This window comes from Biomphalaria glabrata, chromosome 2 (assembly GCF_947242115.1).
Source record: "Biomphalaria glabrata chromosome 2, xgBioGlab47.1, whole genome shotgun sequence".
Lineage (NCBI taxonomy): Eukaryota > Metazoa > Mollusca > Gastropoda > Planorbidae > Biomphalaria > Biomphalaria glabrata.
The window spans coordinates 55,891,325-55,903,238 of NC_074712.1; the positions used below are offsets into that span (position 1 = coordinate 55,891,325).

The 11,914-nt window shown below is 32.2% G+C and overlaps 1 protein-coding gene across 1 annotated transcript in view; it reads left to right on the forward strand.

Moving 5' to 3' along the window:
* Positions 1 to 11,914, forward strand: part of LOC106056184 (glucosylceramide transporter ABCA12-like) — a 63,383-nt gene that overhangs the window by 25,917 nt on the left and 25,552 nt on the right. Inside the window, exons 25-37 of the mRNA XM_056021506.1 lie at positions 504 to 759; positions 1,670 to 1,820; positions 2,378 to 2,554; positions 2,867 to 2,984; positions 4,149 to 4,339; positions 5,573 to 5,711; positions 9,058 to 9,256; positions 10,059 to 10,175; positions 10,336 to 10,507; positions 10,774 to 10,893; positions 11,044 to 11,127; positions 11,272 to 11,468; positions 11,719 to 11,891. Coding sequence (XP_055877481.1) covers positions 504 to 759; positions 1,670 to 1,820; positions 2,378 to 2,554; positions 2,867 to 2,984; positions 4,149 to 4,339; positions 5,573 to 5,711; positions 9,058 to 9,256; positions 10,059 to 10,175; positions 10,336 to 10,507; positions 10,774 to 10,893; positions 11,044 to 11,127; positions 11,272 to 11,468; positions 11,719 to 11,891 — 2,094 coding nt within the window. The remainder of the gene's footprint in view (positions 1 to 503; positions 760 to 1,669; positions 1,821 to 2,377; positions 2,555 to 2,866; positions 2,985 to 4,148; positions 4,340 to 5,572; positions 5,712 to 9,057; positions 9,257 to 10,058; positions 10,176 to 10,335; positions 10,508 to 10,773; positions 10,894 to 11,043; positions 11,128 to 11,271; positions 11,469 to 11,718; positions 11,892 to 11,914) is intronic.

The window sequence follows — 11,914 nt, forward strand, 5'->3', positions numbered from 1 at the left end:
CAACCACATGACCACACTGGCTCAAAATCTAATCTAAGCAAACATAGAATTATACAATATTTTAACCCTTGTTAGTTTGGGCTACCAGTAATTCATTAGTGTTGCTCAGTTTCATTTGTAGACTCAATTTTTTTACTTGTCCATCTCCGGTTTCTGCTTCACCCAGTGGTCTGAGATTCATGCTCTGTTTTCCATCATGCCATAACTTATAGAATTTCATGCCTAATGGCTTGTAATCTTCTTTCAATTAGGAGTACATAAAGTTTATGGTATATATAAGGAAAGATATTAAAAAGTATTTAAGGTTTTCTATTATGTTTTGCATTATTTCTCTTATAAGAGTGTGTATGCTATTCTATTGTAAAACAACACATCTATACCTTTTCAAATGTTGACTGTTATATCCCTCGAAATGACTGTAGTTATTGTTTAAGTTGAAAAATGGGTAGTTCTTTCCTTTTCTTTATTCAGTGGGTATTATTACAAGTATATTTATATTTCAGGATCTTGTAAGTTTAGATTTGTTCCAACAAATAATCCAAGCCACAACAGGTGTCCAATGGAATGCTCTGATGTCTAAATATCTAGGAAATCAGACAACTTTCAAAGATAGCTACTTCAGTATCTTGCAGTCCACCGCCAAGATCATCTTGAACTATTCCTCTTGTGTTCAGACCAATAGGTTTCAGCCAGTCCTAAATGAGAATGACCTAGAAAACACAGCTTATAAGTTGTCTAGGACTAATATGTTCTTTGCAGGTTTACAGCTAGCAGTAGATTTTGTTCTTAAGTACAATTAAGATATTGTAATTTGATAAGAATATATTTTTTTCTTAAAGATTAGAATCAAAGCTCCTTTAGAAGTTTGTTTAAAAATTTTCTCCAAAACAAAAAGGTCACTAATACATGATTTGCAATAATACTGAAATTATATACAAAATGTTCAGGTTAATAAATCACTTGTGAAATCAGACACAATAGAAGTTCATCATCTAATTCACATCATTTACCCTAAACTAGACATTTTCGGCACAATGCTCATTTTGGCATGGGACATGCTGTTATGTCACTAATGTGTGGGTTTTAATATTATCTAAAAGCAAAATGATAAAAAAAAATCCATGCAAATTTTGTTTGTTCACACAATAATTGTTTATTTAATTTCTGGTATCTCTATCTAAATATTAAAACAAAAAATGCACTGATGAATGTCACCCTAAGCCTTTCACACTCTTTGCCTATTATTTGGGGGTGGGGAGGATGGGGCAAAGTATGTCAATATCTTGGTCTAAGGAATTAAATCTGACCTATCATAGTTCCCAATATGCAGTCATGAAAAAGTTAAAAGCTTTTAGAAAAAAAAAGTTTTTCTGGAGGGGATGAGAATGTACTACTATAAATACCATATTAAAGTATAGTGAAAAAAAAAATACCATAAAAAGTTGTATTTTTGATTATTATCAGAATGTCTCATTCCAAAATGGCCAATACCAAAACAGCTGTGCCAAAACTTTTTCATTTACCTGGTCAAATTGTAATTAGGTTACTGTTATTGTTTATTCCGCTGGTAGTTCCTTAACAATTTTGTATTTCTCCATTTATTATTGTTAATTAGATTTTAATAAAATTGTATATGAATTGAATTTAAAAATTTTTTTTTAATACTCAGGTATTGTGTTCTTTAATGTGAGTGATGATAATACAAGTTCTTCTAATAAACGTCGCAGAGATGTTCACAAAGAATCAGTTCCCAAACATGTTGGCTATAAAATCAGAATGGATATTGATAATGTTATGAATACCAGACATCTTAAGTTACCGTAAGTTGTGTAATGGTATACACAAATAAATGATCAACTATACTATTAAAAATTGAATACATTTTTTTTACTTTAATTAATCTGAATATTTTCACAATGATCTTTAAATGCTGCAAAGCGTATTCATCTCAAACTATGCTGTCTAGTCAGCATTTTGGCTACTGTTAATTGATTTCATTATTTTGTTATATTATTTTTAAACTTTGTCCTTTTTTGGTCTGTCAAATCATTTTCAATAATTGATCATGTTATACTTTTAAATAATGAAATATTTAAATAACTTCCAATATAAATGACAAGAAATTCAATATAACTTTTTTTTTGTTCTTCCTAAAACTATAACCCAGCTTTACTTTAAATTTGTAGAATAGTTAATAACACATCTGAACCAATTAAAATATAATTTAAATCTGTTAAGTTATATATTTAAAAGACAAATTTCACAAGCCATCAGGCAAGCATGAAAGTCTAAGCTTTAAATCTTTTCCTTATTGTTGATTATCCCATAAAGTTTAGTTGGAGTTACAGATTTTGTAACTATTCACCAACGTTTTCAGAATAGAGTATATGAATTCTGAATCAAATTTTTTGGAAGATCTTCGCTATCTACGAGGATTTATCTACCTTCAAGATATGCTGGACACAGCTATTGTAGATTTGTTCAAAGATGAACGCTTGACAACCCCTGGCACGTATATTAAACAAATACCTTTTCCTTGTCATCATTTAGACAGGTATGTATCACAGTCACTACATTTTTAATGTGATCTTCATATATTAGCAAACATTGCTTAACACTTTTGAAAAATATTTACATCATTTTTTTTTTCCATGTTTGATATGACTGTTTGGTAGCATACATGGTAGTGTATCAAAGGCATATTCATTTTTTTTTTTTTTTTTTTACACTTTCTGACATTAGAATGTGGGACATCCAAAAACACTTAAGTTTGGTGACCTAAGAAGGCAGATCTTTTTCAATATTTTCATAAGAACTATATTTCAATGATTTCTTTAGCGATTTCTGTTTTTTCTCTTTATTACAGCTTAATCCATATAATAGGATCTTATTTTGCACCTATAATGTTGGTGGTTGTCTTTGTGGCATTACTTGCCATAGCGACTAACATCTTGGTTTATGATAAAGAGGATGGCCAGGAGGAGGTAATCATCAATTTCATTGTTTCACGGATTAATTTTTGAGGGGCACTTCTCATTTTCCTCTATACCTGTTTATTTCTTGTTATAGGATTTATTTTTGTAACTTTTGTTATGGTAACAGTTAGTTAACAATGTTAAAACAATGTAGTTAGCAATGTAAAAAAAAGATAGTCAAAATGTTAGAGCCTGGAGAACATTCAGAATATTATTAGATAAGATGAAAAATATCACAGGTACATCAAGTTATAAAAACTTAAATACCCAGATATATAAATTTATTATTATAAATTTATTATTTTTTTCTCCTTTTTTGTTTTTTTTTATAAAAAGTCATGGAAATCTCCGGAAATTATTAAAATCTTTTCAAAACATACAAATCTTCTGAAATATATAGATAAAAATTGTCATTTTGGGGTGTCATTCAATATAGAAAACGCCAAACCTATGCGCGATAAAAAAAAACGTCATTATCACGTAATTGTGAAATCTGGTGAATGTAGCTTCTCGCGCCTCAAACTAATGAAGAATTACTTGAGGTCAACAATTCTCATAAATAGATTTAAACATTTGGTATTTTTGCTATTGAGCGTGACCTATGTACGAAATAAAATTTTTATGATATACTGTATGACTTCACTACACGCAAGACTCGTAAAGTAGTTCTGTACGTAGTAAAGAATGAATAAAATGCAAAGACAAATTTATTTTCTAATACAAACTCTTAAATTTTACTTATTATCCGTATCCCTACCCAAACTTGGCCCCGTTCTGCATAGGGCCCCACAACGGTTGAGTCCGGCCCTGCTTTTTAGTGACTGGTGAATACGGAGTAGATTACTTGTTTTCCTCCCCCCCCCCTCTTTTTTTCGCCACTAAAACTATGTGGAGTAGAAATAAAAAAGAATGTTCTTTCCATGACTTCATGGTCACAACTGTTAAGTCTGGCCCTGCTATTTTGTGACGGGTGAATACTGCTTGTTCTCCCCCCCCCCCTCTTTTTTTTTTCATAGGGTAACTCTAGTCCGTCTTGTAGAAATAAAAGGGTGATCTTTCCTTTACTCCTTGCGTGTCCAAACTCTATGAAGAGAATTATATATAAAAATGTTTAGGCAAGCCAATGCACTATGTCTATATGTTAAACCCATGTGAATCATTATGCTCTAACAGACTCTACATGTGATGGGGATGATGAAAGGACTCAACACCATTGCTTGGTTTATTAGCTCAATGGTCATTATGAGCATTAACTCTCTTCTAATAGCTGTCATACTCAAGTATACAAATGTGTTCTTCCATGCTGATTTGTTTATACTGTTCTTGTTGGTCCTGGTTTTCTGCTTCAGTTCTGTGTTATTAGTGTAAGTGGCATTGCTATTTATTATTCATTGCTAAATGCTTACATTGTAAGAGTATTTTAGGAAAGGCAAGTGCCGATACAGTTTGCAGTCAGTGGTATTGCAGGCTCTGCCAGGGTGTAGCACTGGGTGCTGCAAACTGCCTAAGAGTCACTGGCTTCTGACTTTTCCTCAGGGTTGACTCCCAAAGCCTTTCTCATGATTGGGTATAGCTGTAAGGCAGCAGAGGTTTGAATTCATCCTTCTCCTGGGTGGGTATCCAGCCATGGCTAACGAACCCCTCCTGCCTGAAGTTAACTGGTTTAGATGCCAGTTACTCGCCTTTGCCCCTTCTCCTGTTAGTGAAAACAGAGCCTGCATGGAGAGAGGAAACTGATGTGTGGGCAACATTGTTCCGACCACATCTAAAGCCCAGGCATTCACTGCTTTGCGACTGAAGGAGACCATATATATCTTTAATTTTTGTATTCTAAACTAATGTCTGCATTGCTATATCTCACGAATATCTTATACATATATATATATATTTATTGTCATGTGGTGCACACATCAAGGTCAAAAGGAAAGTGTAAACTTGGAATGTTTTTTTATGCATTGGCTTTTAATAGTTTCAAGTTTCTTCATAGAAGAGTAAATATTTAAGGGAGATAATTACAAATGAAAACATTTTTTTCCATTTCTGCTACTAGAAGTATAAATATTTAGAGAAGACATGTTTACTTTGGGACTCTAAATCAATCCATGGATGGCTGCCTGGTCGTGCAGTTTGTGCGCTTGACTGTCGTTCAGATTTATCGATGGTCTCGGGTTCAAACCCTGCCCGCTCCCATCCCTCGTCGACCTGCGGGAGGTTTGGACTAGAAAGTAAACTATCTTCAACTCTGAAGGCACATCCGAAACATGTCAAACATTTTACAAACATTCAGTCCAAAAATTGCAAGCTTTATATTAAGTCTTCTTTTGTAAACTTATTATTGAATTTGAATTATTAAGTGTATAATTGCTTGATATATAGTATGTGTTCAATATTTTCATGATTTCTACAAGAAGAATAAAATTATTTTTTTTCAAGAAAAATTCTGTTCTCTCTTGACCTAACTAAGGATCCCAGATATACAATTGTATACTAGGTCATCAGATTTAACTACTGAAATTACCAAGACTTATTATTCACCACCCCATCCCATAAAAATATATATATATTGTTAATTCATCCTGTTTTGAATAACCTTTCAGATACATGGTGTCAGCATTCTTTACACATAGCAGCATGGCCATCCTGTTTGTGCTTATAACATTTCTGTTGACCTTTCTGCCCTACACTTTAGTTATTGGAATGGAACTGGTGATGAAATTTGAGCACAGAATCTTGGTGGTATATTGATTAGTTTTTATTAAATACATGTGTCCTTAACAAACCTGTTAGTAGTTTTTATCCAAGACTAAATAGCAGAAAAACAGTTATTGATTTCAGAATTTAGGTCTAATACTTAGCTGAGTTATGTTATAAGAACATAAAATTAAAATATTATCTAACCTTGGTTAGGCCAATAATAGAAAATGCATGCTTTGTTTGGGATCCCTCAACTCAAGAAAACATTAAGAAAAACTGGAACAGACACACAATAGAGCAGTGAGATTCATAACAAACAAATATTCACATTTGAACACCTTTAGTAAAATCACTAAATTTAGAAAGCCATCAGGATGAAGGACTCAAAAGTAAAATAGCAATTATAAATAAAACACTGAACCCAAATACAAAAACAAAATCTAATAAAATACTCAGACACAAAGCTAAAGGCACTATCTTCGTTCCACATACTAGGATAAATGTGTACATATGCTACTTTTACTTACTTAGTGGTATTAGAGCATGGAATGGGTTGCCTGAGCCAGCCAGGAAAACCAATGACTTAGCAGAATTAAGTCATTGGTTAACATGCATGACTAGAAGCATGTACGTAGGACGTAATAATCTTTTTTGAAGTAACGTCTGTATTATATAAGATAATTACTACTATTATGTCATCTTTTACCATCTCTAGTGATTTTTATTATTAGTCCACAAAACTCTAATATAAAAGATCACCCACTAATATTAAGTAAATATAAATGACTTGAACATATAGATGTCACATTTAGATCTAATAAACTAAAGGTGCTCTTGAAAATCTTATTTCCCCCTCATCTGTTGTATGCTCCACATATGTATAGCGACTACTTTTGTTTTTCTGAAACCAAACCCTTTTGTTTTTAAAATAATAAAACAAACAGTTTCTCTTCATATCCTTTTTAACGGCCCCCAAAAGAGGAATAGACGCTATTAGTTTTGTGTGGTCTGTCTGTCCGTCCATCCCGTTTAGATCTCATAAACTAGAAAAGGTAGTGAAAATCTGATCTGACACCATAATATTTTAGACCATTCAAAGTTCTGATGCAATGGCTACTTTTTTCTATTCTGAAAGCGAAAAATTTAATTTTTCAAATCAACTATGCAAGCAGTTTTTTCATAAAAATACACCATTTTTACAATTATTCACTAATAATAGTAACAAACCTGGGAGGCTACTTAGTAAGGGAGATGATTATTTGCCAAAATTTTTAACTTATTTATGGAAACAAAAAAAAAAGTTTTACATTAATTTTTTTTTTAATATTTTGTTTTATAATTGTATTGCCAAGTTTAGTAAGTTCTGTCATACTAACAACTACATTTACAAAAAATTGTTTACTTTTTTTTACAAAGAGAAAAAATCAATTTAGTATGCATATAAGTGGAACATAATTTAAAACAACAATTAGCAAGTAGTTTATTACAACAGACTATGGAACATACAATGGGAAATCACAGTTTCTATGGAATTCTTTTTTTTTTCTACAGGCTTTGAATAAGAGATTGACCCTTTACAAAACAATTAAGATCAATTAGATAATCATTATAAGACATCAGTTAGGCCAGGTTCAAATCTTACTTCTCCTTCACTATCACCTATCCCTTGGACTGCTGGACCGTTGGGGCACCTCACAAGATCTGTCAACCTTCTTTCTCCATTCTTCTCTGTCATTTGCCTTTGATAGAATTTCATTCTGATATTCTTTTTGAAAACATTGAAACCTGCCTTTTTACCTGCCTAGGTGGACCACTTCGGGGGCCGATTTCAAGTTTGTGTTTCTACACAAACTGTCTTTGTAACCTTGTTTTTTTTAAGATTATTTATATTGTACCCTCCATGCCATTATGTTGGGTAAATTAAGATGCAAACAAACTGAAAAACCAAAAGCTTTTTCTTCTGGTAAAAGAGAACTTAGAGATTTCTTTGAGACAATGTCTTAGATGTAACAAATATTAAGGTCACCATTGGGTCTTCATAGTCACTCTGCACTTTTCTTTGGACTATTTGGATATTTGAAAAAATAAAAAAATGTTCAAAGTGTTAGTAGGTGATTAGTTTTGGTCTTCTAGATTCATGCACTTTAGTCTTTAAAACTAAGTATATAAATTGTATGCATATATATTTTTAAACAATTTTTTAAAATAATTTTGTTTTATTGACATTCAAACAACACGAACCCATATGCAGCTTTTCACTGTGGAAGCAGATAAAAATCATTTGAGAAAAAATGGTAACTTGACCCCCCTCCCTTCTTAATGTAAAGGACTCAGATGAGATCAATTTATTAATTTGTGTACATTTTTTTCTTTCTGAGACCAGCCTTTCACAGTTTATTTACTTAGGATGCCACAAATTTCATCTATATGTGTTGCTTAGGGTGTTTTTACCTGCTCATTATCTCTGGGTCAGATCACTGGCAAGTTATTCCAAAGCTTAGTCCAGTCACTTGCCAACAGGGAGATATATCGGTTGAACTACTTTGACCACACAGCACAAACACACTCTTCAAGAAGAAGAAACGTTTAGTTAAATAGTTAATAATAATAATGTACAACAACTTAACATATGTACATGAAATATATTAAGGTAGTTATACAGCACAAAACTAAAATCTCTCTCTCAAATATAAGCTATACACAGTCTGACGCTCTTTCTCTGAATCAAAAATAATTTACACACCTCTTGTACCCCCTATATAAGGTGTTGACCAGGATCTCAAACCCCTCACGCTACTCTTTGTCAGCCTCAATTTATTCACAAACAGGGTTAGTGACATAGGCTATAGTTTATTTCAGGACCCAGGGTTTGTGACATAGGCTATACATTATTTCACAACCCAGGATTTGTGACATAGGCTATACATTATTTCAGGACCCAGGGTTTGTGACATAGGCTATGAATTATTTCAGGACCCAGGGTTTGTGACATAGGCTATAAATTATTTCAGGCCCAGATCTACACAAAATTGTTTGTACACACTTTAAATTTTCCATTTATTTTTTAATATGACCTAAAATATTTGTTATATCACAGCTGCTTAACATCATATTAATATATCTCAACTAAATAGGGTTTTATCTTGATAATAATAACAAAAAAAAAAAAAAGAGTAATGCACTAAAGTAGACATTTACATTTACTAATGGAATATAAAGTCATGTACATTTTAAATATTTATTACTTTTGCATTAAAATATGGTATAATGTGTATAATAACTAAAGAAAGACTATGCAACAGTTTATCTTTGTGTGTTTTGCATACTTGCTAAATCAAAAAGGATTGTTGGGGCCACATATTCATGTTAATTTTTTTTTTTACAACAGAGTCTAGTGTCCACAACTGCCTTCTGTTTTGCATTTCTAAGGCTTGGCTACATTGAGGGTACTGGTGAAGGTGCTCAGTGGTCTAATATTGACCAGGCATTGGAAGAAAATATGAGTATCAACTGGTCTTTCTTTATGATGTTGATTGACAGCGGAATCTATTTTCTGGTTGGATTTTATGTCAGAAATGTAAAGCCAGGTAAACCATCTAAACTAGATTAGATGTATATTATTGGTTTACAATTATAGTTATTGGAAATGTATGACTGCCTAGTCGTGAGGTCTAAATCAGTGGTTCCAGCTCTGAACTCTTCCCAACACCATGTCATGACTTGCTTTAGAGAGTCTCCCCAAATAACTTGACATACTCGACTTTGGAAGTAGTTCTATTTGAAAGAAAGAAGAAGAAACACAGTGTAGAATATATTTTCTTTGAGGTTACTACTTTCAGACTCAGTTTAATAAAACAAGTGATCCAGAGATGAACAAAAAGTAAAATATAAATCACTTGTGCTATTAGAATAATAATTATTATTACAATGAATAAATCATAGTAAAAATACAAATGATCAATAATTATCCATCACAGAATACTTAACACTGAGGCCCTTTATATGGTCCCCCCACAAAGAATTTTCTGGATTGTTTATTTTTCTTCAAGCTTTTTAAACTTCTATCTTAACGTTTGATCTTTTCCAAAATATTTCTAAATTATGTTTGTTTCTTATTCAATATCTTACCTAGGTCTTCAAGACTTTTCAGTTTAATAATTAAGCAAGTCCCACACATACACAATGTGATTTACTAAACTTGGTCAGCCCTCTTTTCCTGCATTGCACACTGAGTTATGACTAGCCCCTTTCTTGCATGGCTTGCACACTTAGTCATCTTATGGGAGCTTTGGGCAAGGATGTAATTATCTTTAAATAAGAAGAAACATCCAAAACATGTAAAATAAAGATGAGATTAACATTTCTTTCCTATTGTTTTTGACATGCCAGGAAAATATGGTGTTGGAAGGTCTTGGTATTTTCCATTTCAACTTTCCTATTGGAAAAGCTGGTTTATGTATAACAAACCCAATAACAATATGTTGAATTTACATCCAGTTACTACAGGTATTGTCTTCACTAATAAATTATCTTAGTTATTGATGAATACATTAAAAATGTAACTGTCATATTATTACTTTGGTCTTAAATATATTTTCTTTGTTAGATTTTTGTTTAACATAATATATGATGTCTTAAAACATCTTGTGGCGTTGGTGTTATCTAGGACCACTGTTTGAGCCTCCACCTAGTCATGCAACTGTTGGAATAGCCCTTGAAAATATCAGGAAAATGTACAGCAGAAAAAGAGTTGCATTGGAAAACTTGTCAGTCAGCTTTTACAAGGATCAAATCACAACATTGCTTGGACCCAATGGAGCAGCTAAAACAACAACAATGTATGCAACTATTAACATTTGAGTTAGAGAGTTTATGCAACTATTAACATTTCAGTTAGAGAGTTAATGTAACTATTAACAATTGAGTTAGAGAGTTCTGAACACTTTTGGCTATATTTATTTTGAGCTCATTATTTACTACCTACTAACTCTTGATTTAAAGAATACACCACACTAGAGCTTTAACTATAATTATGGTGAACTAATTAGTCTATAAATTATTTACAAACATTGTAATTGAAGTTAGCTTTGTTTATTTTTTTCAGAAAAATAATCTGTGGTTTATTGCCACCATCTTCTGGTAAAGTTGGCATCTATGGCCTTGAACCAGGAGCTATGTATAATTTTTTGGGAATATGCCCTCAGCACAATGCTTTGTTTAATTAGTGAGTTTTACTCTGTTCATCTCATGTATTTATTTGTTGTCTTTTCTTTGACATTCTTTTCTTTGATGAAGAAAAACATATTTTAGTTTGCTTAATTGTTTCATTAAATAACTTTACAACTGATTCTCACAATTTCTTTTTTTTGTTTAGCATGACAGTAACAGATCATATGAAGTTCTATTTTATTATTAAAAGTGGCAAGAGCAGACAACAAGCTGACACTGAAATCTCAAGGTGAGATCAAATCTAAATGCTACTAATTGGGATGAAAATAATTAAGTAATTACATTTTTAAGACGTTTGCAATCAAATTTTTCTAACAATATATTGATGTGCTTCAATTTCTAATATCAAGGAATTTTTTTTTTCTTACAAAAGATTGCTGAAAGATGTAGACCTCTGGCATGCTAGAAATGTTCCAGTCAAAGATTTATCTTTTGGCATGAAGCGTCGTCTCTGTGTAGCTCTGGCCTTTGTTGGGGGCTCAAAAACCATTATTTTGGATGAACCAACAAGTGGTGTAGATCCTTATGCTAGGAAACAAATATGGAATTTAATCACAAAAAACAGATCAGGTATATAATGCTTTTATATATTTAATATATTTAATTGGATCGTATGATAGATATTTATCAAAATTGCAAAGTCCTCAGTAGTGCAGAAGAGCTATTATGGTCTGGTTACATATATAAAGTAGTCTTCATTCAGTACCAAGCTGTTATGTAGCCAAGTAGTCTATACATTCAGTGTTAACCAAATAATGCCTAGCTGTTAGGTAGCCAAGCAGTCTATACATTCAGTGTTAACCAAGTTTTTTTTTAAAAGGTCGCACAATTTTGTTGACAACACATCATCTTGATGAAGCAGATTTTCTGAGTGATAGAATAGCTGTGTTACATCAAGGAAATCTTATATGTTATGGTTCACCTTCTTTCATCAAATGGTCTGTAGGGGGAAGTTATCGTTTAACTCTCATCAAACAAGAGCATAACAGCCCGGTAAGTACTTTTGGCTTTTTCAT